Raw genomic sequence first — 26,641 nt, forward strand, 5'->3', positions numbered from 1 at the left:
AGTGTGACTGTTTGAGGTTGTGGATAGGTGTCTTTTATACTGATAACGAGTTCAAACAGGAGCCATTAATACAGGTAACGAGTGGAGGACAGAGGAGCCTTTTACAGAAGAAATTACAGGTCTGTGAGAGCCAGAATTCTTGCTTGTTTGTAGGTGACCAAATACTTATTTTACAGAGGAATTTACCAATTAATTCATAAAAAATCATACAATGTGATTTTCTGGATTTTTTTTTCTCATTTTGTCTCTCATAGTTGAGGTTAACCTATGATGAAAATTACAGGCCTCTCTCATCTTTTTAAGTGGGAGAACTTGCACAATTGGTGGCTGACTAAATACTTTTTTGCCCCACTGTAATATATATATATATATATATATATATAATCACACTGGTCTCTAACATGATGTGGTAACTCCACTGACATGTAAATGACAAGTCAGTATTTGACAAAATCCTTCTCTTTATTTTGACGTACAAATAAAAAGACAATTGTATAAAAAACAGACCATTGAAACTTCCAGCTTTGTGAACACCCTATTTTGTGGGGGCTTCAGTTGGAAAACACATTTTGGAAACTGCAAGTCAACAGTAAAAGTAAATACGTTTCAGAGATGTGATGGGAAATTTTCCGATATTATTTTACAATAAAATATCTTCTCTTGCTATACAAATAAACTAAAATATTCTAACTTGAGCTCCTGATATATGTTGAAGTCTGGCAGATCATTTTACTTAACATGCCCCCGTTCACCCAACTTTATTCAACAAAATGATCAGAACTTAAAAACCTTTGTCATTTGCAACAAGGTACATGTTCTGTATCAGTTGTGGAAGTATATTGAATTGAATATTATTGAATATATATTTAATATTTCAATAAAGAATACATAGTTCATAGAGTAGAAATGAGAAAAGAGGCAAGTAAAGGAAAAAAGGTTTATCAGAAACTTTGTTTGATAATTTATGAAAAAGTTTGAAAGTGAATCAGAAGCTGACACAGAGGTAAGAAGAAACAAATGAAACCAACAAAACAGGCTCAAAATAAATAACAGTAAATACTTCCAGTCTCAAACAGATTCTGCTGCTTTCTCCACCACTATAACACTCCTTTTTACCCTCACGTCAGAGTTCCCCTCCTCTCCTGATGACACATGCACCACCTGGATTTCCACCCCTGCCTCTTTCAGCCTCACAACATCCTCCTCACACATCTCTGTCATCACCTCATCCTCCATCCCCAGGGCCGCATGCTCCATTGCCACAACATCCACGGGCTCCACAGTAACATGCTCCACATGCATGCTATCCTCGAGCAAGATGGCCTCTCCATGCGTCCCAATGGTGATGCCAATGTTTGGGTCAGCAATGAGTTCCTGGACGCCGTGCGCTTCAGTGAAGTGGACTTGTAGGTCTTGGGGCTGGGTGAACCATAAGTCACACATGGTGCAGTGGTTAGGCTTGTCTCCTGTATGGGTCACCAGATGGTCCTTGAACAAGTCCCAGCAGTTGAAAACACTGTTGCATACCTGAAAGGCCATTTTTGGGGGTTAAATCAGAAAATGTGAAAGAGGGATAGACAACACGAAAGTACGAAAGTCTGTACTTCTTAAAAACGTTTGACATTTGCAACAAGGTTACACATGTTCACATACCTGACATTCATAAAGCTTCTTGCGGCCCTTCTTGGCCCCAGAGCCGTTTTGACAAGCTGTCATGTGACATTTCAGTGTGCTGTTTCGGGCAAAGCGCTCATGGCAGTCAGGACACTCATAGGGCTTCTCACCTGCACATGGGTCCAATCAGAGTACACAACCGTCACCATATATTGTGTTACACTCACCTATACTAATACACACACACACAAACTCACAAACATAATTATGCTTGCTGTAAATTATTCTTAAAAATGTAACTTACAGTTTAGGAATAAACAAACAGATGATTTTGTGTTATCTTTTTAAGAGTGGGATGATTTTGCCAAAGGTTTGGTAGCCAACATCCATGCATTGTTTGTTAATAAAGAAGGACAATCGGTACTCTTCCCTGGTTTGTAATCACTCTCACCGGTGTGCTTCCGCAAGTGCTCCTTAAAATGTCCAAAATGATCAAACTGTTTGTCGCAGTACTCGCATGTGTGCAGTTTCTTCTGAGGCTTCTGACCTCGAGATAGCTCCTCTGCCTCAAAGTGAAAGGTGTTGATGTGCTGTTTGAGTGCCCCTTCTCGCGTGTAGGCCTTCCCGCAGTGTCTACACACGTGTGGCTTGTCCAGTGAGATAACATGCGCTCGCATGTGCTGTTTGAGGTGGTAGTAGAGCTTGAAGCTGCGGTCGCATTTATTGCAGCGGAACATGTTGTCTAGCTGGGAGATCTGGACTTCCACCACTTCCACATTCTCTAGAACTTTTGAGTCTGCCACAGTCTCCTCCTGGTATACCAGCTCCTGGGAGAAAAATACACCAAAACACCACATTGTTAGTTTGTCAATGAACCAACACAGCTATTTCCACAATCCTGTATTTATGAACTATATTAAAACCTACTATTATAATTTTAAATAAATACTTTCAATAAATGTCTATACTCAAACAAATATGATAGAGGCAAAATTTCAGCAGGTGCGATACCTCTGGATCCTCCTTCTTCACTACATGCAGTGATGTTTCCCCCTGTTGGTACTTGCTGGTGATGTCAGCAAGCAGTGCTAATGCAGAATCATCTGAGGCCTGCTGGGCGTTCCTGGCTGCATCCACCACCTCTTCTAGCCCAGCCTCCTCCACCTCGATGGCCCCCTCTCCAATCACCTCTATCTCTACCTACCAGGAATAGAAGCTGGGGTCACCACAAAAATTCAGATTATGAAAACAGACATTTAAGAAAACACCACATAAAGCCGGGATCACACCGGGCGCCTCTGCGGCTCACTGAGGTTTTGTTCCATCCTCCATGCAGCGTCAACTCACACCGGGTTGGGTTAGGGTTAGGGTAGGTAATGTTGGTGAGAATAACGTTTTGCAGTATTAAACTAAAAAAAAAAAAAAATAGACATTTTAATAGCAATCAATAAATATAAAAGATTGACGGTAAAATGAAATCAATCCCATATCTGTGGGCGTTACACGACTGTAAAAAATACGACCAATCATTAAGGTCGGACCGGCACTAATGATTAGACAGCATTCAGACTGAATGCAATGATTGGACGGATTACTTGTCTGTCTACCTACCTTCCGGCAGTAGTCAGGCAGCACGTTCATGTGTTTTGGGAGAGTGGCTTTGAAGGGACAGGGTGGGATATTTTAGTTTTAATCCTTTCGAACTCTAGCTTAGCTTGCTAAAATTGCTAGGTTATTAAAATGTACCTACCCTACCTTTAATTGTGTTATTGTTATGTCCTACTTTGTTGTGCTCTAGCCGTAAACAAAATGAACACACTTAAAAGTACAGTTATGGACGACATAGATAAAAGATTTGTAGCTGTAGTCGTTAAAAATACTTTCATCCTGAATTATTTTGTATCTATATGTAAGGGTTAATGCCCGAACGAGGTGTCCAATATCACCTGATAATGGATGATGCTTCCGCGGAGTCCATTATCAGGTGATATTGGACACCTCGTCGGGCATTATCCCTTTCAGGCGTTTTGCAAAATAAATGTAAAAGTTTTTTAACGTTAGCCAACTCTGATATTTTACAGTCCGCTCAGCTCATAGAACCAACACCGGCTTTCCCTTGGCTGAGCTATTAGCAGGGCCGGATGCCTTTGACTGGGGGGGCAGTGAACATTTCTGGGGGGGCATCATGATTATGGAAGGGGGTCGTATAATTTTTTATATACTATTGTTATCATTCTTGAGTCTGCTTAACGATCCAAGTGTTAATCAGGCATGGAGCCGGACGTTATACACATTCGGGGCTTAACCCACACCCATGACATATCCTGAGTTTGATGTGATGCTGGATAGGATCCTCCATAGTGCTCGCGCGCTGGGCATTCATTTGAGCGCAAAATAGTTTTTTGAGCTCTATGTAAAATTAACCGCCGCTGTTTTCCAATTGGTAAAAAACCTTGTCTATGAAGGTGATGTCTATCATTCTGGCTCCAAATTGTCGACAGGGGAAGCAGAAACATGCATGTAGCTTGGCTAAGTACTCTAACCAAGTTTGAGAGCGATGCCTAGGCCCTTGGCTGAAAATGTGCATGGGGTACGTTTGCAGAACAAGCTGCATTGGATTGCTGTCATTCAAACCATGCTCGCCTTCCCACAGCAGCGGTAACGTTGGTACCGATAGACAAGGAAGTGCTTCCAATAGGACCAGCAAGCTCTGCCTGCTCTGGAGTATGAGTTTAATATCCCTTGTCGCAGGGGCAGTAGTAGATGGTTTGGGGATCAGAAATCGATGCATGATAAAAGCTTTTTCTTTGTAGGTACAAACACGCACGCAAAGAACAATCCATGGCTAACTAAGCTAAAAGACTGTCTTTAACCCGTGTATCTTCTATGAAAACAAATACAGATTACACGAAGTATGAAATTCCAGGGTCTAACATTAAACACCAATGCTGCACTTTACTATTCTTCAAAAGCCCTCCACAGAAGACCGATATACATTAACTTCGAGACCAAGTGAGTGGCAAGAGATTCGAGGTTGATTTCACTTTTATCGGTAAACGTGGATGCGGAGCTCTATCCTACGTTGCCCATTATCAACCAGACAATCACTGCGGAATCTTTTAAAAAGATTGGTTGAAAAAACTGCATATTACTGAACGCACTAACAGACTTCATAGCTTCAACGTGTAACTATTTGGGCTGAAGTCAGAAGGAGCTTGGGGGGTGGGCGGCAGAAATCTGGGGGTCGGGGGGGTGGGGCTGCAGAACTCTGCGCAGCCCCCCCCAGATCCGGCCCTGGCTATTAGCCCGAAAGCTAACATTATGCTAGCAAGATTCAGAGGCAATAACATTGTGTATGGTTGACAAACAGTGAATATAATTGTACAGTATGATTGACAATAAGATTTGCCAGCTAAGCAGCCATGTCACAGACCCAAAATCAATATCAAGATTTTCACGAACAATATCGGCCATATAGCTACTAGTACTAGGCTACAGTATGGCCGCAGCCTGTGGAGCGAGTTGATTAGCAAATGGATCAAATTATAATTTGAAAGTATGTTTAACAACAAGACTAGCCAGCTATCGAGCCATGTCATTGTCCCCAAATAAAATCAAGATTTTTAAGAGGAAAATAAATCGGCAATGTGTAGAGTTGCTGCTACTGTCGTGTTGGCCGCAGCCTGTCTGAAGTAGATCGACTAGCGAGGTGATCAGCGGTTATGTGACACTGACACAGTACATTCAGAAAAGAAACATTTTTCAAATAGATTAAAATACATATTGAAGTTACTCATTGTTGTAAATGTTGAACACCTTTTATGCTCGATTTGAGTCCCACACCAGGTCAGAGGTACTGCTGGAGCAAGACAGCTGCCCTCTCTAGGTATCTGTGACTGATGTGTGCAAGTCATTCAGGAGAGTGAATGTGCATAAAGCTCCAGGACCTGACAACATCCCTGGCCGTGTTCTCAAAGCCTGTGCTCCTGAACTGGCAGAGGTGTTCAGTGACATCTTTAACCTCTCCCTGTCCCAGTCTGTCGTCCCCAATAGCTTCAAGAGGGCCACCATCATCCCAGTCCCTAAGAAACCATCAGTGAGCTGTCTCAATGATTACCGCCCTGTCGCACTCACCTCTGTTGTGATGAAATGCTTTGAGAGGTTAGTCAAAGACCACATTACATCCTGCCTGTCACCTGCATTAGACCCACTCCAGTTTGCATATAGGCCGAACAGGTCTACAGAGGATGCTGTAGCTTTGGCCTTGAACACTGCTCTCTCTCACCTGGATCAGAACAACACGTACGTGCGGATGCTCTTCATCGACTTCAGCTCCGCCTTCAACACCATAGTACCATCCAGGCTCATCATGAAACTACAGGACCTGAACATCAGTCCCTCCATGTGCAGCTGGATATTGAACTTCCTGACAGACAGGCCACAGGCAGTACGGCTGGGTAACATCACCTCAACCAGTCTAACACTCAGCCCTGGTGCCCCACAGGGTTGTGTGTTAAGTCCACTGTTGTACTCCCTGTTCACCTATGATTGTGCAACCACTAACAGCTCCAACACCATCATTAAGTTGGCTGATGACACCACCATTATCGGCTGCATCAAGAATGGTGATGAGTCTGCCTACAGAGCAGAGGTGGCAACAATGACATATTGGTGTCAGGATAACAGCCTGCTGCTTAATGTAGTAAAAACCAAGGAGTTGATAGTGGACTACAGGCGGCTGCAGGGAGAACATGCACCCATTCACATCGGAGGCACGGCTGTGGAGAGAGTCAAAAGTTTCAGATTTCTTGGTATCAATTTCAGCGAGGATCGGAGCTGGACACACCATATTGGTGTGGTTACAAGGACAGCGAAACAGAGGCTCTTTTTTCTGCGGCGACTGCGGAAATTTGGCATGGACTGCACTGTACTGGCCAATTTTTACCGCTGCACCATTGAGAGCATACTGACTGGTGGAATTACAACATGGTTTGGCAACAGCACTGCCCAGGACAGGAAGACACTACAAAGAGTGGTCAAATCTGCACAGCATATTACAAGGACTGCATTGCCATCCATTCAGGACCTTTACAGCCAGCGCTGCAGGAGGAAGGCCAAGCGAATCATTTCTGACCCTAGTCATCCCTGCCACAGTCTTTTCTCCCTCCTGCCTTCTGGAAGGCGATACAAGAGCATAAGGTCCCGTAGCAGCAGATACAGGGATAGTTTTTACCCACATGCCATCAGGATGCTGAACTGAATACCTTGAAATATCTTTTTGCCCTACAATTTTTATTTTTCTCTTTTTCCTACCCTTTTTCTCCATTCTCCAGTATTAAATTTATTTATTCTCTAAATTGAACGGACATTGAGCACAAAGAATTTCATTACTGATAAATGCTGTTTATGAGTAAATGACAATAAACTTGAAACTTGAATACAAGTTAGCTTGTTAAAGTCTTTCAAAATTGTAAATGGAGGCTTTGACTCCGTCACTGTTGTTATGGTTACTTATTTCAGATACTTTGTACAGGCTCCTGTGTAGCCAGCGGAAAAGACAGTTTTGCTGCAATGACACAGTAGGTGTCCATTATCACCCGATAATGGACACCCCTGCAGCAAATCAGAATCGAGTATTCACCCAGACCATGGTATAATTCACTGTAAACTCTGCGGCTTGGACTACGCATCCATAAAAAATAGACAAGCTACCTATCTTTAGCAAAGCAGAGTGGAGAGCCACTTCTAGGACGCTTCTGAAATCTGGTGGAGTATCTGGTGGACAGACAAGCATTGACTAGAGTGCCCGCAATCAGCTCTGGTGGCTGTCGGAGCCGTAAATATAAGTCTACATCACACGGCCAGGCCAAATGTATGTGGACAATTCTTTCGTGGCTGGGTCTATAGAAAAGCCTGGCCTATCCTATAGAAGATGCCCATAATTTCAAAATGAAAGTAGGTGTCCATATGATCAGGTGTCAGACTTTTGTCCATTTAGTGTACAGAATTTTGCATGTAGCTAATGGCTGATTATTCATCCTGAAAAACTCCACCCAAATAATGGATGTTATCAAGAATTAAGAAAAGTTGTCAAAGTAAGCCATCACCAGCAATTTGCCCATCTCTAACCTGCTCAGTCTCCACTGAGGGCAGAGTCTCGGTGATGACGTTTGACGTTTCGGAAATCTTCCTCTTCATTGAATTGCTCTTCCCCATCAATGGCTGGGAAGGACTAAAGTTGGAGCTGTCACTTACCCTACAATTAGAGAATGGATTGGAAATGAGTCAATACCAAGCTTAATGAAGCTAAAATGAAAAACTGTGAAAAACTATCGATAACAAATACAAATAGTTCAAATACAACTGGAAATTAACAAATTCTATTCCTCCTGTCAAGCTACATTACGGAAATAAAAGATTGTTTTTATTGTGCATAATGTTAACTGTCCAGAAAGAATATATTCTACTTAAACAGTGTACGGTTGTGGTCCTACCTGTTGTTGAGAGCCTTGATGGCCCCCTGCATCTGGAGGTATTCTGCTGCCTTCCAAACGTCGCTAACCTCCTCCTGCCCACTGACAACCAGGGTTGCAGTGTAGGTGAACTCCATCAACTGCCTGAAGGCCGAGTTACTCACTCCTGTCAGACAAAAATGAGACATATTACACGTGTATCTTTTGTAAATAAAGATCTAAAGAATTATTGGCTATTCCCTCAAATGTAATTCTAGCTGTATTACATAAAGAGCATTTAAACTATAGCCAAAGGTTTATTGAATATATTGTCATTGTTTAAATATAGTTTAAAAGATTGTGAATGGAACACAGACTACCATTGAAAATTCAAACTAAAACCACTTCTTTTTTCAGATTAACTTTTTTGTAAAATTATTATTAAAGAGGAGCTAAATGTGCGGTGGTGCTGCTCTGCGGTCGACACGCAGAAGTGCTTGGTTGTTTATCTGTTTTTACGTGTGTTTTTTGACTGTTGTTCAGTTTTAACGAGGCGTACAGATCGATTATTTAAGATGTCAGCTAACATCGGCAGATCGGGATTATTGTTGCTGGTTCTATGGATTACTTTCAAACTTTTCACATGCGGAGAGTCGCTCATTACTTACGGGAGGAAGGAGCTGCTACACTTGGCTCAGCGAGCACCGTGCCAGCCCTGGACACCGACACCTGACTTCCCGGCAGAATGCTTGCAAACGGCGGAGTGTCACCGGCCCCCCACACGGATTACTTAAACGGAACGGGGAAACGGGGGGCGAGAGGCGGCATTCGCAGGCGCATTTGAGCGAGAGGCACAAAGCCGCCGCTCCCCACAATCATTCTCACCAACGTAAGATCACTGAGAAATCAGATTGACAAGCTTCTTGCTCCTGCACAATACCTTACAGAGTACAGAGACAGCTGTCTTCTATGCTTCTCTGAAACTTGGCTAAACACCAGGGGCGGATCTACAAACATATTCATTGGGTGGCAAGAGGGTGGCAGGAGATTGTGAGGGGTGGCACCCCGTGGCAAAAGTGTGTGAGCTAAAAATGACAAAACAAAACGCTGTGCAACATCTATACACAATCAGTGAACACTGAAATGAATTTGCGGATTATAGGTCACATGATCAAAAAGCTATTGAGATTTGAAGATTTATTTTGAATACAATTAAAAAAAATATATAACCTGAGATGAAAATAAACTAAATAAAAGCTGTCCAGCATGAACACACACATCTTCAACAGTTAAACATTATTTTGACGCTCCTAGTTCATGTTGAAAAGCTATTGAAATGTGTAATATGTTGTACATATTACATACACGTTGTTTAGGCATCGAAAAGCATTGGCTAAGCGGCCGGTTGTAGCGGAGCTAAACACCGGTTAAAATAACACAATACTGGGCGTCCGAATATCTGTTGAATATCGAACTTCAAACTAACTTTACTATGGTCATCTTTGTTGTTGCTTTCCCAAAGCATTCACGAGTGCTGGCTTGGGTAAACAAAATAGAACCTGTATGAGTCAGATGGCTGAGCGGTGAGGGAGTCGGGCTAGTAATCAGAAGGTTGCCGGATCGATTCCCCGCCGTGCCAAATGACGTTGTGTCCTTGGGCAAGGCACTTCACCCTACTTGCCTCGGGGGGAATGTCCCTGTACTTACTGTAAGTCGCTCTGGATAAGAGCGTCTGCTAAATGACTAAATGTAAATTTTTCAAAATTAAGGCCAATCTGTGGCCAATGTGTAAGGCCAAGTATGTTCTATTGAGAGGTTTATTGATTGGCTTTTGTGAGGGCGTCTGACAATCATTACTCTGTTTTGTTGAGTAAGATTGAATATTACAGAGCAGGATATTATAGTATGAGACTACATGTCTTAAATGTATTTTATATTCAATAACAAGTCAAATTTTGGGGATTTTATTATAAAGCAGTATAGTTTGAGTGAATAAAACTACCTCACAATTTCAGCTTTGTTCCATCTGAACTTGTTATATGGACACTGTAATATGTGACTACATGTGTTAAATTGGCATATACACATAAAAAAATATAACACTGTGGTGTATGTTCAATATTGTACAGCCTATGTGTGAGTGAATAAAACCCTCACTATTTCCTCTTGTTATCCTCTAGTTATTTGAAGTTTTTAAGTACACCCTTTAATGTTATTTCTAGTGGTGGGCATAGATATTTTTTTGTAATCTAGATTAATCTCACTGTAATCTTGGAATTAATCTAGATTAATCTAGATTGAAATGGCTCATTTGAATTCCGCCGAAGGCATTCAGAATATGTGTGCTACCCGAATAATGACTAAAAGTAAGTCTTTGAGAACGGGTTTCTCAAGCCAGGTGGTGCATTAGACCAGGGGCTCATCTCCTGTTTCCAAAATGCATCACAAACAGCTTGAGAAAGCTGTTCTATTATAATAATTGGTGATGAAAAACAATTATGTTCAATAAGATGTCTTCTGTTTACTAACTGTTTATTCAGTTAAACATGAATTTTGTCTGATAGAGCTGTCCTGACAGGCTTGCCTCGGTTGCACTCACACATAGCAGTTTGACGACGACTCTTCCCCTGCGCTCCATCAGTGCTTCGCCAGGCATCCATTAGCTAAGGGATGCTTTGCGTTTAGGTGGTATTTGAGACTGGAAAAACTCCTACAGTAAACTAATTCCGCATTGCACAAGGTGCAAACAACCGTAGTCTTGTCGAGGGTTCCATTGGGAAGCGTCTTAAAAATAAAATTTCCCTGAAGCAAACCCGGCGGCTTCATTGCTGCATCCATGTTAGCACGTCTCGTTTGATGTGGTAATTTCATACACAAGGAATATATCGCAAAATCAAGGAAACGGCTGTGGCCATCAAAAACCCCGTTAGGCTGCCCGACCTGGTTGATTCGGTGGGCAGAGCTGTTGGAGCTCAGACTGTGAATTTACAACGCAGTATGGATTACAACAAGGATAAATTTGCGGCTTTGCAAAGGAAGATGGAGGAGTTGAAGACCTTCCTGAAGGGTGGACGTGAAAATTGAGTCGCGGCTACTCGTCTAAACAACTACGACAATCTTATCTACTTTTGGCCCCCTAACCAGCACAGGTCTTGGCCAAGGCCGTTGCTGGAAAACAACTCCCTCGGAGAGCGCTGAAGCGAGATTATCTTGCTCTTCCCCCCCCCCCCCCCCCCCCCCCCCCCCCCCCCCCACCGACATCTGTGGTTTGGTCTCTGCCCGGGTCATGACCAAGGATGTCTCCTTGTCAAAACAATCTGCATAGGGAGGATCGGACTGATTGTGGCCTAGGTCGAGGGCACCAACCCAGACCTACTCACACATTAACTTTCACCTACTACAGATATCACCACCACCCCACCCCCATCCAACGCCTTCGACTGCTTGTTTCCCCAGGGTGTCTGGCGGGTCTGTGTCCAGCGCCTACCTTGGCTGCAGGTCCAGATGCTGGTGTCTACCCCCCCCCCACACTCCCCTGAAGTCTCTCGGCCATGAGTTGGAGGCGTGTTCGGGCGAGTGTTATCATGGCAGAGGAAGAGTTACACGCTATAAAGTACAGAGGCAGCACGGCTAATTTAGTCACCTGAAGAGGCTACATCCTATTTGTGTGGAGACGTCTGCCTCCCCCTCGGATTCAGCTATGGCTACAGTCAGTGGCTAGCCTCACCGGTACCCAGGGTCGGACTGGCCATCGGGAGACTCGGGAGATTTCCCGAACGGCCGGTCAAACAAACAGCCGCTACAGCCACGGCACTATTCAAGAAAAAAAATCTTTACGCTCACTTTGAGGACGGCCTTAATACCATTCAACTGTTTAACTGGAGAGATCCAAAATCCAAAGGGTGGGGGTGGGCATTTTCCCTGTGTAAACTCGAACGGTGCACCGTCCATTTTACAGATCACGATTGGTCAAAAACCATTCTTTTTCCGGGTACAGACAATTCCTTGGAGCTATTTTAGCAACATCGTTGTTTCTTTAGCAAAGGAATGGAAAGGAAAAGAAAAGGAGAAAAACAACGGGCATGTAGAAGTATAGAATACATACAATACACAGAGGTGCCAGGTGCAAGTAATTGTAAACTGCTGTAATTTCGACATTTTGAAAATTCCAATATCATACCAAACCATGTTGTTTGAATTTTTCTAAAAACATTGTACATTTGTTATTACTGTTAGCCAATATATAGGCTATACAATTTAAATGAAGTAAAAGAAATGGCCAAGAGAAAAAGGCACTCATCTAAGTATGAACAACATGTTTTTTGGCTTTAAATAATAAATGTACTATGTGGCTCAAATGCAATTGTCTTGATTTTTTGTTCTGTGTATTAAAGCAGGCACAGGTGACACAGGGAAAGAGATGGAGGCTGCTGTGGTGACAGGGTCCAGTGGATAGACTATGACAGGTGCAGCACTAAAACTGTACACAATAGTCAGTCTGTTAACAGGGTTATTATATGGAAATGTGTTTGTTGAATTGATTGTCATTATTGAATATAGTTAACTGATTATTGTTATTTTGCAACATCAAATAGCAGATGCAGAAACAGAGACAAGTATGGAAAAATACAGTGGAGGGGGGGCGCGGGCCGGTCTGTGTTTCAAAGTCCTGGGCTGTTTTTCAGTCCCAGTCCACCCCTGCCGGTACCCCTAGCAAGAATAGGAAGCTATTCTCAGAGAAACAAATCCCTGTTGTGTATGACAAAGACCAGAGATAGTTGAGTCATTGAAAACAGTAGGTCCTTAAAGTAGGACGTATGAGTTCAATTTAGTGTTTGGCGTTATGACAGTGTTTACAGCGTGACAGTGACTGCCAGTAATAGTTTACAAATTTTTACATTCAGAGAACACATACAACAGGAAAGAGGGACTGGTTTAAGGCAAGGTCCAGGCCTGATTGATTTTATCTATTGTCAGAGACTTTGTTTAATATGTGAAACAAAACTTTCACTTGTTTAGTTAATTGATGACTTGCAGTCTGTCAAAGAAATAAATCATAATGTAGCCTACCATATTGTATTCCATAGCATCATATTCCCTTTGCATCACATCTTGTTGAATCTTAACGCGTCGAATCGCACTGCATCTCAATAGGGGTGAATCGTATCGTATCGCTTTTTCATATCGGTTGCTTTTATTTATCTTTAATGTATCGGATCGTTGGCAGTGCAATCGAGATGTGTATCGCATCGTCCTTAGTGATAGAGATGCACATCCCTACCGTCTAGTCAATGTCAGCTAGACTCTAGCTCATCTGCTTTTTATTAATGCTGATTTGCAAGGAATGCAAGAACAGCTAGGTAGCAAAAACACCTAGACTGTAGGCATGTAAACTAGTTTAGCTTGCTAACGCAAGAGCATAGGTAGACTGTGTGATAATTTAGCCTAGTTTATTGGCAATGGGGCTAACGTTGTTTCATGTTCCTGACTGTGTTTCATTCAAATACATTTCAAATACAGTACAATTCACGATGCATGATTGTCCAGATCTTTGTCAGGTTATTTTTCAGCAAGATGTCTAGATCTAGCTAACTGAAGCCGAGTTGAATCATTATATAATTTGGTTACTAAGCTGTAGCCTAACGTTCTACCCACCTAAGTCAATCCAGTTTGCTTCGACAACAGAAGTGGAAACAAGTAACATTATCATTTCAAATGATATGTAGTCAATCTGTTGAAAACAGTTGTGTAGACACAATTGATTTATTTGCGTGTTTTTATTTCAAGTCTCCACCTTCGGTGTTTCAGTGAATGCTGCTGTTGGCCGTGTTGCGTTTTTGCTCCCCAGCTTCACTCGTTGAAACTAACCAATCAGCGCGCAGCTTATCTAAATATTAAAGAGCATTCCATAAAAGTAGAAAAGCGTGTTTTTTTACGGGAACATTTCAGAGCCATCAGGCCATTTTCAACCCAACCAATGTTACATACCCTATTCAGAGACCTTAAGGAACAGTGTGAAATACCCCAAAAACCCAGTCAATTGCCCCTTTAATTTGTTTATTAAACATAACTTAACACAGGGGCGTCGTTAGACCCTTTTTACAGGGGCACGTGCCCAGTATATTTCTGCTGTGCCCCAGTAAAATCTAAAGTTTGAGTTTTAACAAACCAAAAACACAAAGCTTGCATTAACTATTGATGTCCCTGCCAAAGCTGATATCAAACTTGCGTCCCTGAACTGTTATATAGTGGGTTAAGCGAGGGGAGTTTCTGTAGCCTAATAGTGCATTGTGTGCAACGAGCTTGGAAGAAGGGATATGAATAGGGGCCTGTGCCCCAGTACAGTTTTATGTCTAACAACGCCACTGACTTAATAGTTAATGCTAGACAACTAACAATTTTCACTCTGATAGAACTAGAACAAATAGTTTAAGAAACGTGTATATAGTTATAGTTAATATTTTCTTAAAATACTGGGACATTATAGACTATGTAAGCACGCCACGGATTAAAAGCCTTGGGTAGTCAAAGCTAAGTAGACCCAGAGCCATATGAAAAGAGAGTTGGGACTTCCATTGTAGCCTAATCGAAGAAGGCAGAAGTTAAGCGTGTCAGTTGCGTAATAGTTTGTGAAAGACCCAGAAAAACACACATTTCCGACGAGGCAAAATCCCAGACAATTTTGGAATCCCTGCCGGACGCATTTTTTAGGTCTCGAAAAGAGGACATGTCCGGGTAAAAGAGGATGTCTGGTCGCCCAAATGCTATATAGCCAGCTTTAGTTCAAGTTTATTGTAAGATATAGCTTGTTAGATTCTAAATGCACATCTGATTAGAGCTTATCGTCCAGCTAGCTGTCAACGCTCGGCAGGAATTTCAGGTCCATTCACTAAAAACAAACTAAACCCTCTCACTGGACATATTGCATAATGAAATGTTTTATTGAATGCAATTGGTTGCCTTGTATATTCTGTTCTATTTACCAAACTCCTTTCTTGTCTTAAATTGAGCTGGCGTCACGCAAGTGTCACGCATTGAGTGACAGTCACTCATTTCGGTCTTTAGTCACGCCCTCCCGCCACACATTGTATTTCTCACACTGAATTTTTTTTTTAAATAATATATTGTATATGCCGCAGCACCCAACCAAAATTCCTCTGGCCGCCCCACTCTCACTATGGAACCGGCAGTCAAGCGCGTCTCCCCTGGAGTTCTTAGTCGAGCCTGCCACTTATCAGCCTATCAAAAAAAAGAAAGGGTCTAAACAATAGTCAATCGGAAAATAGCACCATTGTATCTGGGTAAGATTTCATGCAACAACCAATGAAAAAAAAGCATATCCTGTAATTTTTCGGGTTTCTGCTACGTCTTCCGAAAGTTTTGTTCACCTACAAAGCAAACCGCTGGAGCTCGAGCATCACTTTGAGCACAGTCATGATCTCCTGTTTTAATGTTACAACAAACTCACAACTTGTTGTGACAACAATGACAACTTGACTGCTGTTAAAAAATGTTTCCCAGATAATTAGCATCTGTTTTTCACGAGTCTCTTAACCAACAGTTTTACAGCTTGTTCACTGACAACACCTGCTCAGAACAAGTAGGCCTAGTTCATAGATGTAGCCAGTGTGTATCGGTGAAACTCACTCGTCAGGTAAAAAAAGCCACCCGCATCGATGGCTATCTAGCATTCGTTGGCGTAGTTGGTAGTGGCGCCGCTTGCTAGTCAGAGACGGCAGGATCGAACCCTGTGTGGGATGTATGTAGTGTCGATTTTTTTAACTTTTAAAATAATGTCATATTTTATTATTATATCTTGGCCATGGATGCATTAATCATTGCTGCCTTTCAAAGATGTCAGGTAAAAAGCAATTAATTAATTATTTTTGACCCACTGACGGGGGGGGGGGGGGGGGGGGGGGGAGGAATGTCACTCTTGCCTGTCTTCAAAACTTGAGAGCCCTGTGAATGTTAATAAAGTATCAGACATATACATAATACAGCACACCAGTAACCAATTAATATTGTGTTAAAATACCGAAAATGTCAATAAATCGAGATGCTGCTACTGTCTGTCCCATTGAAAACCATTTAAACAGGTTGCCAGCAGTGTTTTTTTTGCGAGCTACTTGAACCAAGTGATCACGTGTCGGCGAGATCAGAGAGTGTCGTAACTTTCTTTTTATATGGCTCTGGCCCACTGGTTGCGAATCGTCGCTCGCGCGTCATATTGCCATGTTCACATCGTGCAGTCGCGACTCCGTCACTTGCTTTCCATGTGAAATCAATGGTATGCTTCACTTCATCGCATTGTTGTTCCGTGTATTGACAACAGCCTGTCACTCACGCACTGTGTTTGTAAATTATTTTTCAAGTTCGCACATACATATATTTAGGTGCAAATGCGAATGAAATCCTCGCACTGTAGAGCCCTGCAGTGCAATACAAGCTCTTCTACTGTTTGCCCCCCCAATGGTAGAATCAACTCCCCACCTCCATCAGGGATACGGACGGTCTCCCTACCTTCAAGAAAGGGCTCAAGACGCACTTGTTCCGGGAGTACAACGTAATGATTGCCTGGATGTTAGTTTTCCCCCTTTTGTTGGTTTGTTGTAACTATCTTAAAATTATTGTATTCGCTGTGAAATATATTATTAATGCTTGCTTTTTCCACAGGTACACTCTTGCACTTTTGAGGTTCTTGCTGTTTAATTGTAACTTGTCTTACTACATGCTCTTATTGTTCTTCCCTTTGGGACTTATTTGGTTTCACAATGTATGCTACATGTTTGGCTACCTGCAATGTTCGGGGCTATCTCGTTGTTATGATCAGTAACCTATGCACTTTTGTATAACTCTCTTGGAAGTTGCTTTGGATAAAAGCGTCAGCTAAATGCATAAATGTAAATAAAATGAGAGTGGATGTAACAAGCACTGTGTGTTGGCGTTGTTCAGCAGTTATGGGGTATGTGAATGGAAATACATATTACATGCTAACGCATATAACGCATCTGGCGTGTGCTAAATGACAACAAATATATACAACGCCATCACCCAGGTTTGCCAATCACTGGAAAGAGACAAAAAAAATGTCCAACTTCTCCTCTCAATGCTTAACCAGCCTTTCGATACACATACAAATAAGGCGAAAAAAATCACAAAAAGTTGAGAGAAAGTGCATGCATTTCAAATGACTTTTGTATGTTTTACTTGATCTACAATGGGAGTAAATTGTATACGCCTATTATCCTGCTGCTGCTGTTGAGCCATCTATTTAGCCAGAAAGAAAACATGTGAATTTGGGCTGTGTTATAACAAATGCAATATATAAATTGTCATATGTGCATTTTTTTGGATCTCAGTATTGAAGGGGTGGGGCCCTATGTTTGAATGCCCAACAAAAGTCAAGCAAATCAACGGTAAAAATTATCTGCAACTGGGAGCTGGCAGACAGGTCAGAGATAAACCAATCCATTCTCGCTCGTGTAATGCCTGAGGTGTGGGATTTGCCTGTCAACAATGTACAGAGCATCCTGAAAGTATTCACAGAGCTTCACTTTTTCCACATTTTAAGTTACAGCCTTATTCCAAAATTGATTCAGTTTTTCTTCTCCAGCCCAACTTTTTTTTTAAATTTTTTACAATGAGCACTGTAGCCCTTTACAGAAAATGTGAGGGGCACAGGCACACCTTAAATCAACCTGCAACACAATTGTTCACATTTTCCCAATTTTATATGCATTACTGATAATGTACAGTTTTATATTAGTTCACAGTAGGGCTGTGCGATATGACCAAAATCTATATCCTTACATAGATCCTTTCATATCCTGATAACAATACACAACACAATATGGCACACTTCTTAGCGGTCCAGGCCCATGGCCGGGCCCAGAAACGATGCCTCCCCAGCTACTGCGCACTAAATTCGAACAAATATATTTGATTTGACTGCTACACATGCCATATTTTGTTGGAAAGCTACGATTTGTGTGCTTATATTGATATAACCATTTCAAGATTGAGTTGCAACAGCAGGTACAATCAACGTCTTTGTCCGACCAAGAACTTCGTCAAGAACGTGAGGAAACATTTTTTACTTACCTAATATGGCTCAGATCTATCCAGTTATGCTAAACATCCCAACAACAAAATGGTCTGGTTACATTCCCATTTTTGTAGTGCCGTCTATCGTAGCTAAACCTATGGGCTGAATACACGGTGATTAGGAAAATAGAGTTTTAACCTGTTGCTGGTGAGCCATCAACAGCTGGCTGCGGTCATTTTTGGTGGTTGCCTTCTCAAATAATGTTTGATTTTAGTTCGTCTTTTAACTCAGAGTTCAGGAACTGGATGTGTTGCCTGCTGTTTCTCTTCCATTCTTGTGCCTCTAGCTCAGTTGTTTACAATACCTCTGCCTAGCCTGATTGAAACTACAGTAACGTGCATTGAGTGGAGGAACAGAGTGTGCGCAGGTAGGCAGACAGAAAGGAAACCCAACCAATCATTAGTCTGGGCCTGGCTTAATGATTGGTTGTGTTTATTCTGCGACGCCCACAAATGTCGTATTGATTTAATATTACCGTCAAACCTTTATATTTATTGGTTGCTATCAAGATGTAAAGTTTATTTAGACAAATATGACAAAAAGTGCTTCTGAACAACTTTGCCTACCCTGCCTTTAATTAATATAATAGTAAAAATATTTTTTAACTGTCTCTCAAAATAGTGGTTTCTAAATTTATATATTTTTTACCTGTGAATTGGTAGCCTGGCTCTGCCCTCCTACGTACTTCAGCTCAATTTGGATTTAGCTTCTGTACTAGGTCTGGGAGTTTGACTTTGAAGTCGGTTTTCAGAAAGACATTTTTTGTAGGTCCAATCAGTGAACAGAGGGATTGGCTGAGAACGATGACGTTAATGTCGTGCAGTAGTTTGAGTAGTTCAGTAATGGCGGCGGAGAAAGATGCGAGCGAAGCTATTCTGCGGTTGTGGCAACGCTGCCGAATATCCATAAGTTAAAGCCGGAGCAAGAACATTTCTTGCTGAGTTTTGTTGGTGGCCATGATGTTGTGGCCCTCCTCCCCACGGGGTTCGGGAAAAGTTAGATTTTCCAGCTACGGCAGCTAGCTCCGTTACAGTAGCGGTGAAGGAGTTGGCTAAGGCGAACGCTTGCGATTGGTTATGGCAAATCTGAGTGGCTCTGGGCAGATCCAATAGTTTTAAACTTCAACAGAGGACCCGCCTTCAAGGAAGTTAACGTTTGTCAATGGAGCGATCCCAGACCCTCTGTACAGATGAAATGTACGACGGTCTGGTTAGGACCAGGCTAGTGAATTGGTCCCTAAAATAAATAATGCAAGTGCCCACAGCAAGGAGTCAAGTACACATACCCTCTATCTCCACCAGAGGCTCCTGTGTGAAATCCTGAAAGAACTTGTGGAAGAACTGGCTGCAAGCTGCCAGCACTGCTTTATGTGCTCTGAACTGGTGACCTACATGGATGGTAAAGAAGGCAATGTCATTCAAAAGCAAAGTAAACCAGGAATTAACATAATGTTAAGAACAATATAATTCAACTCAATTCAACTTTATTTCGCCATGTATACAATACTAGGAATTTAATTTGGTTTTCTCAAATCGTTTCACATCGGGGGAACAAATTACCATCCACTATGAGGGTGATGTCTGTAAACTGGTCTAGTTGCCGCTGTTCATTCAGTTTGTCCAGCATCACTTTATAGTGAGCAGGAAACTCACTTCCGGAATCCACCTCTGTCTCTTCTGTCATCATTTTGCTTTCCTTACCTGTGAAGGTCATGCATGACAGTTTGATTAGTACAGTAAAATATTAAAGCTTTATGGTTTCACATCCTGGTTCAGTGTTCACAACCTGTAAAAAGCTAACTAACATGAATGATTTCTTTTTAATGGTTTCTATGGACCAAAAAGGATTTGACAAATAACAGAAATGGCCAGAGGAATTGCATTTACAATGTATCCAAGAGAAATAAATGATGGCCTTGTCACTGTCCATGTGTTTATTTTCTATTTGTGCACTCATTAGAATTGGGCACTCCTGTAATATTCAAGTACAACTCTTGACCATAAAGTACTTTATAAAGACTTGACTTTATAAAGTACTTCATCACAAAATGTAGCAAGCTTCTGTCCACACTTAAAGTGACAGTTCACTTAAAAATCTAAAAAACATTTGTATTCGAACTTGTAGTGCTAGTAAGGGAAACAGTAAACAATTCATTTGTTGTTGTAGTTTTTTTTGGGGGGGGGGGGGGGGGGGGGGGGGGGGGGGGGGGCATTATCCCTTGAAGAAGTGGCAGCGTCACATTACATCGTCCAATAAAATCCTGTAGAGTCAAGATAGGCTTTAAAATTGTCCAATAATACATGCAGTCGCTAGTTGGCCAATGGAAAATTAAATGTTCTCAAAGACCAACCCACAGCTGCATAGCACACGGCCATAATGCAATAAGGAACGTAGGCAATCTGCCAATAGAGTGAGCCAAGTAGCTAGCTAGCTAGCTAGCTAACTGGAAAGCTAGTTACAAATTTGTCGAACAATATTAAACTTCCTGAATTGCAAAGCTGTAGCTTAAATACTAAACATGATATGTAACTGTGTGATGCCAACAATGAACTTTAATGCTTGTAAATTAGTCTGTGTGTCATTAGTAAACGTGCTGATAATAACCGTGTATGTAGGCTACATTTGATTCGTTTAAAGTATTTTATCCATACCACAACACGCCGAGTAAAAGAGGCCCTTGACTCTTACATCGAATGCAATCGCTCTAACCAAGTGCATTGTGCGGCTGCCCGGGTGTGCAAAACGACATATACAATTGAAAGTAGGCCTGTAAGCGCACTCGCCATTTCGAGTTTGTACCTCGCCATTACGTCATCAAATCGCGCATTAAAATGCACGTTTTAACGAGAAACTGTTGGTTTAAAATGCTCTCGGTTCAAAATATTTATCCTTGCGCATCTGTACACTTACTTTAAATTGTGTTTCACAGCCGAAACAAGTTGTTGATGCGTATATTTCTCTCCCAACTCTTGCAGTGTTGCTGTTCTCTCGTTCTTCCAAAAAGGGCGGTCGCTGAATGGCCTGGCATCAAAATCCCAGGAGCCTTTGCACACTCGTAGGACGCCAGGTCTCGTTGCTTGGCAACGGGGGGAAGGGGCAGGGCCAGTCTGGGAGTATTTATTTTATTTTAATTAAGTGAACAAGTGATCAGGTCTCAAATACAGAAGCATAGTACAAATACAAGTACTGTTTACAAATACAATAATGAAAAACTAAATACAAAAAACCCCAGTAATGACACAAAGATTGAAGTAGTGGATAACAATCAAGACAGTCAAAAAGAGAAAGAGATATATAATCAGAGCAGAGACATTTGAAAACAGTTCCTTATAATATTGAATAGTATGTAATGTAAGGCTTTCTTATTTCGTACCAGATTAAGAGATTCTATCAAGAGATTAAAGTCTATTAGAAATACTGGGTTAGTTACTGAGTTATCAGTATATGGACAAGTAAAAAATAAATGTATAAGAGTTTTAGCATCAGTGTTGCAAAATATGCATTTGACATTGAGATGGGTAGAAACTGTATAACATCTTTAAATGAACCTCTCTGACTTTGTTAGAGATGCAAAATCTAAAGGGACAGAGCCAAGCCTTTCTTCATTGTATATCTTCCAGTTGTGAGTTCCAAAACGATTTCCCTCTTGTTTCTGGAAGCTTGTTTCTCTCTGGTTGATCCTCTGTCTGGTTTCTGCTGTTTCTGGTTGAGTCTTTCTCTGTAGTCTCTCAGGATGAGTCTCTGTAGTCCTTATGGAGCCTTAAGGCCGATATATGCTTCTGCGTTTTTCGAAAAACAGACACATGGGAACGCCCTCGTCTCCGTGGAACGCGCTCTCCAAGCTCCCCGAGCTCTCCGAGAGTCCTTGGAGAACCCCGGAGAGCTCGACGTGCACCTCCAGAATTTTCTGAAGGCCGAAATATGCTTCTGTGTCTCCCTTTACGAAAGGGCGGGCGCACGGATACGCACAGATACGCACGGATACGGACGGATAGATTGCGTTTATGTTCTCCGTAGGCTGTGGGTGCTGAAAACAATTCACCGCCAGAAGAGTAGGTGGCGCAACGGTTTTTTGTAAGACGTCATCGAGTGTTTATTTACCTAGGTTACCGAGAAGTCAGAGCAAATTTACAAATTAGCCGTTTCATCAATAAAATATGCAATTTTTCAGCAACTAAACTGCCCATGTCTCGTCACATTTTAATTCAGATGCTGACTTACATGTACTGTTTAGCTGAAATATGAATTGTAAAAACTTACAGCAATGGCGGTCAAAGGATTCTGTTCGTCCTGTTTATCACAGCAACCCTGCCCCTGACGCAAGCGGTTCTTAATACTGACCAATCACAGCCAAGGGGTCTCCGTAGCTCTCTCCGTAGCTCTCCGTAGCTCTCCGAAATTATGACGGATAGTTAGAGAATTCAGGATGTGCACCTCAAGGTGTCCGAGGCTGTCTGAAGGCTGACGGAGAGCTCGTTGAGGGCGTTCCACGGAGACGAGGGCATTCCCATGTGTCGGTTTTTCGAAAAACGCCGAAGCATATATCGGCCTTATCCGTCGTAATTTCGGGTAGTTACGGAACCCCCTTGGCTGTGATTGGTCCGTATTAAGAACCGCTTGCGTCAGACGCGGGGGCGGCGTTGCCGTGACCAACAACACAAACAAATCCTTTGACCGCCATTGCTGTAAGTTTTTACAATTCATACTTCAGCTAAAAGGTACATGTAAATCAGTATTTGAATTCAAACGTGATGATAAATGGGCATTGTACTTGCTGAAAATGTGCTTATTTTATTGATGAAACGGCTAATTTGTAATTTTTTTCAGACTTTGTGCCCCGATTTTGTGTAGGGGGCGTGACTTCAACTCAGATGCGGGAATTATGAGTGACAGCCTAACAAAGAAGCAGAAGACTCGGCAGTCAGCATGGCGTCCGCTCCGCCAACCCAGTTTCATACTCCTGCGTATCTATGACACGGGTTTACACATCTATTTTGCGACCCATATATACGCCAAATCGCTGTTTTGCATGCAGTTTATACTCAAATTCCTCCCATACATTTTTATCAATAGAAAATGCGTCTCTACCACACGCAGAACATCATTAACTCTTTATCCATTACGGTGCGTTCACACTGCAGCGTTTTTTACCACTCTGCACCGCCGGCCTTCCCACAGTGCACCACGCTTGGGGGCATTTCAGACAGATTCATTCAGAGCTGTAGTTCTCTTAAATCACTGTTGTAGTTTGTATAATGTCATGGCAAATGTGCAGACAAAATACAACTTTTACACACATTAAGCAAAAATCCGATACGCGTTCTAGATCTGACATGATGTTATCTACAGCACACAATAGGTTATCTTTTTCCACACTTTTTTCGGCAGAGTGAAAGATTAAATGCCACCCGCACTCTATGGAACGGGTCTTTTTCCGGCTGGAAAAAAAAATGCATCAGACATAAACTTTGACATGTGTAACCTTTTATTGTATTACTCGAAATCTCTGCAAATCAATCGCTAGATTATGCCTTGCCACTGCACATTCACTGTATGGATAGCGAGTGGCTAACAGCCAGCATTTCAGCGTTGAATGTCAATCGTGTGCCGGGTGAGCTAGCTAGACTATGCAGCTAGCACAGAAGAAAGTTACGTAATGTGAAGAAACTGAATTAAAGTATAAAATACAACACACCAGGGACGCCGACAACCTCAGCAACCCTGCGCCAGGCATATTTTTTTTTTTTTACGTCTCTGTAATCGAACATAGACGTATCATACAATACTGGGTATGAAGACACACATACGATAAGTTGCTCTTCCATCTTTAAATTGTCAAACCTAGAAATGTTTACCATGACAAACAGTTGCTACGTTACAAGAAACAAGAAACCAACCCGATTGGCCATCGCTGGCGTTTTCACGCTCCTCATTTACATAAAGTTGAGAAAATCCAACTTTCGCCGCCCCGCTCGCCTTCCCACAATGCCCTACGCGAGCGTCGATGCCCCGCTTGCTTTCCAACAATGCCCTACGCGGGCGTCAAAGCCTGGTTTCATTGAAAATGAATTGGAAGCCGACGCCCCGCTCTGCCCGCCCCGCTGCAGTGTGAACGCACCGTTATACATCATCATTCAGACTCGGATTTTATGGAGATTCACGATATCGAAGCTTCCAAATGTATTTTTTATACGTTTTTGTGGGGAGTCAGGTGGCTGAGTGGTTAGTGAATCGGGCTAGTAATCAGAAGGTTGCTTGCCTCAGAGGACTGTCCCCGTATTTAATGTAAGTCGCTCTGGATAAGAGCGTCTACTAAATGACTAAATGTAATTTTCACCTCAACCACCTTGAAATAACAACCAGTAATTATTATTTGCCACCAACACCAAGCAGCATTCTTGTAACTATAAATAAGAAAAAAAGAGAGGCACACACGCAGGAAATATAAATCAAATCAATATGTATGATTCAGCGCGGGCTGATGGTTAATGGTTTAGTTAAATTGCAGACCCGGATCATCACCTGCCAGCTGTCCTTCGCATATCCACCTCAGACATTCAGACAGATTTCGATGCACTTGTTCAAGCCCGCTGGATTCCTCTCACAGAACAAAATTAATTGGAACAAAAGTATTGCTTTTTCTATAAAGTTGATCAATTGCATATCTTTAACATACTGCAAAACAACTTTTTAGTGTTTGTAAAGATTAACTAGTTACAAATAAAATGAAACACTGATGTAATGAATATTTTAGTTTTTACTGTTACTTCCATAGTCTTTTCCTAGTTGACCAACATGTAAAATATTTACAAAATATCCTTATTCTTCTGATAGCCAGTAGCAACTAATCAAAATAAATACTTTACTGCTGTTTACAATGGGGGAAAATGAATAGTGAGCAGAATTAAGTTCAAGTTAATGTTGATGCGGCCCTTCAACACATTTCAATTTTCTCATGTGGCACCTTGTCAAAATTAATTGTCCACCCCTGAGTTACGGAGTTGGGCCATGGAGCTAACGCATGGAGCTGGGATTTTGATACTAGGGAGAGTGTGGCAAATTGGTTTAGCCAAGGCCAAAGTGCAAGAAAGCCAAACTAGAACATGCATTTCCTGCTGAAAATGCGTTGGAATGCTGAAATCTGAAATAATTAAAAAAAATGTGTGACTCACTCTAAAGAGGCAGTGTGGAAGCTGAACTGCATCATCTAACAAAGCTAAGAGCTTAAATAAACTACAATGCGGGAGAAGCTGAAAGTTGACCTGTTAAACAGAAGAAGTAGGCTAGCTAGTTGTAACAAGAATATTAAAGGTTTAACAGCTGAAATTAGTTGGGATGGTAATCAGGGTCGTGCACAGGAACTTTGAAGGGCAGTTGCTCTGGCCTGAAAAAAGCCCCCCCCCCAAAAAAAGAAAAGAATTGCCTGCCTACTAATCATAATAATTAATGTGTTATGTCCCCGGCCTAATCCGGGCCGGGATTTCTGTTTTACCCATGTGCGGCTCCAGGTTTCATGCCATACTCCATTCCTTCTGTGTAATTGACACACCTGCAACCCATCCCCTCATCAGCACCACAGTATTTCAACCCCGGTTTACCTGTCACTCATCGCCAGTTCAACACTTCGTCCAGAAGGTAGTATCGGCTCCTAGTATATGGTACGATAGCTAGTCCATCCTAATACCTTGTTTTCTCTCTGCCTGCTACAGACCACATCCTCCGGTTCATCAGCCTGCCTGCCACACCTGCCTGCCCCACCGGATCTCCTTCGCTCTCCTTCACCTCAATTTCAATAAACAGTCAACCCGACCTTCAGTGGAGTCGTGCATTTGGGTCTACACCCCATTAGCCAGTTGGTCCAACATAACATAATGTCATGCATTACTTCCATCATTTATTCTTCTTGTTAAAACAAAATGTTATGAACTAACCATCAGCAGCTTAGTGTAACCATCATGTAGCTTAGTTTTCCTACCAAAAAATGTGCATGTGATAACGGGCTGGTTGTCTGGTAGGCAAGCTAGCAGTCTGATTATTTAGGCTAAACGTGGCTAACTGAGCCTGGATTTATGAAGATTTTAATTGATTTCATAAAACTTGATGATGATTGTTCGTTTATTATACATTTCTACAACTTAAAACTCACCTTTTCTGACAACGTCAAAGCAGTTTTTTATCGACACAGAATAAAACAACCGTGACCATCTCTTAAGTGCAAGAAAATGCAGGCTCAGGTGGCGGTCGCGTGCCAGTACCCATAGAGTTAATATATAGAGAGTAAGCTACTTTTGTCTTCCAAGATGGCGTCCCCATTCATTTCTATGAAAAGTGCTCAGTGGCGCAGTGAGGCAAGCGAGAGCGCGAGACTGGACGTGGCCATATTTCCACTTCCGTGTCTTCCGGTCAAGCTTTAACCAGTGGCTCTTTTTTTCCCTGGCTCCGAGACCTCGTGCACGCTTGCAACTAG

General features: G+C 42.0%; 1 protein-coding gene across 1 annotated transcript; it reads right to left on the bottom strand.

Annotated features, from left to right (window-relative positions):
- Positions 1–443: 443 nt before the first annotated feature.
- znf131 (zinc finger protein 131) lies at positions 444–21,187 on the bottom strand. Its single transcript, XM_047048380.1, has 9 exons — positions 21,085–21,187; positions 19,734–19,874; positions 19,460–19,561; positions 8,109–8,253; positions 7,744–7,870; positions 2,626–2,814; positions 2,066–2,441; positions 1,654–1,784; positions 444–1,527 (listed from the first exon to the last, which is right to left on the bottom strand). The coding sequence occupies exons 2-9, from the start codon at positions 19,858–19,860 to the stop codon at positions 1,069–1,071; spliced, it is 1,656 nt and encodes a 551-aa protein (XP_046904336.1). The 5' UTR covers positions 19,861–19,874; positions 21,085–21,187; the 3' UTR covers positions 444–1,068.
- Positions 21,188–26,641: the final 5,454 nt, after the last annotated feature.

The sequence above is a fragment of the Hypomesus transpacificus genome, chromosome 24 (genome assembly GCF_021917145.1).
Source record: "Hypomesus transpacificus isolate Combined female chromosome 24, fHypTra1, whole genome shotgun sequence".
Classification (NCBI taxonomy): Eukaryota; Metazoa; Chordata; class Actinopteri; order Osmeriformes; family Osmeridae; genus Hypomesus; species Hypomesus transpacificus.

Excerpts from the sequence above, each read along its gene's own strand:
- znf131 (XM_047048380.1), bottom strand. The coding sequence starts at position 19,860 with ATGATGACAGAAGAGACAGAGGTGGATTCCGGAAGTGAGTTTCCTGCT. Across the intron at positions 8,254-19,459 it reads GCCTCTGGTGGAGATAGAGG|GAGTGAGTAACTCGGCCTTC; the intron begins GTATGTGTACTT and ends TTTGTCTGACAG. Across the intron at positions 2,815-7,743 it reads CCTCAGTGGAGACTGAGCAG|GTAGAGATAGAGGTGATTGG; the intron begins GTTAGAGATGGG and ends TATTCCTGGTAG.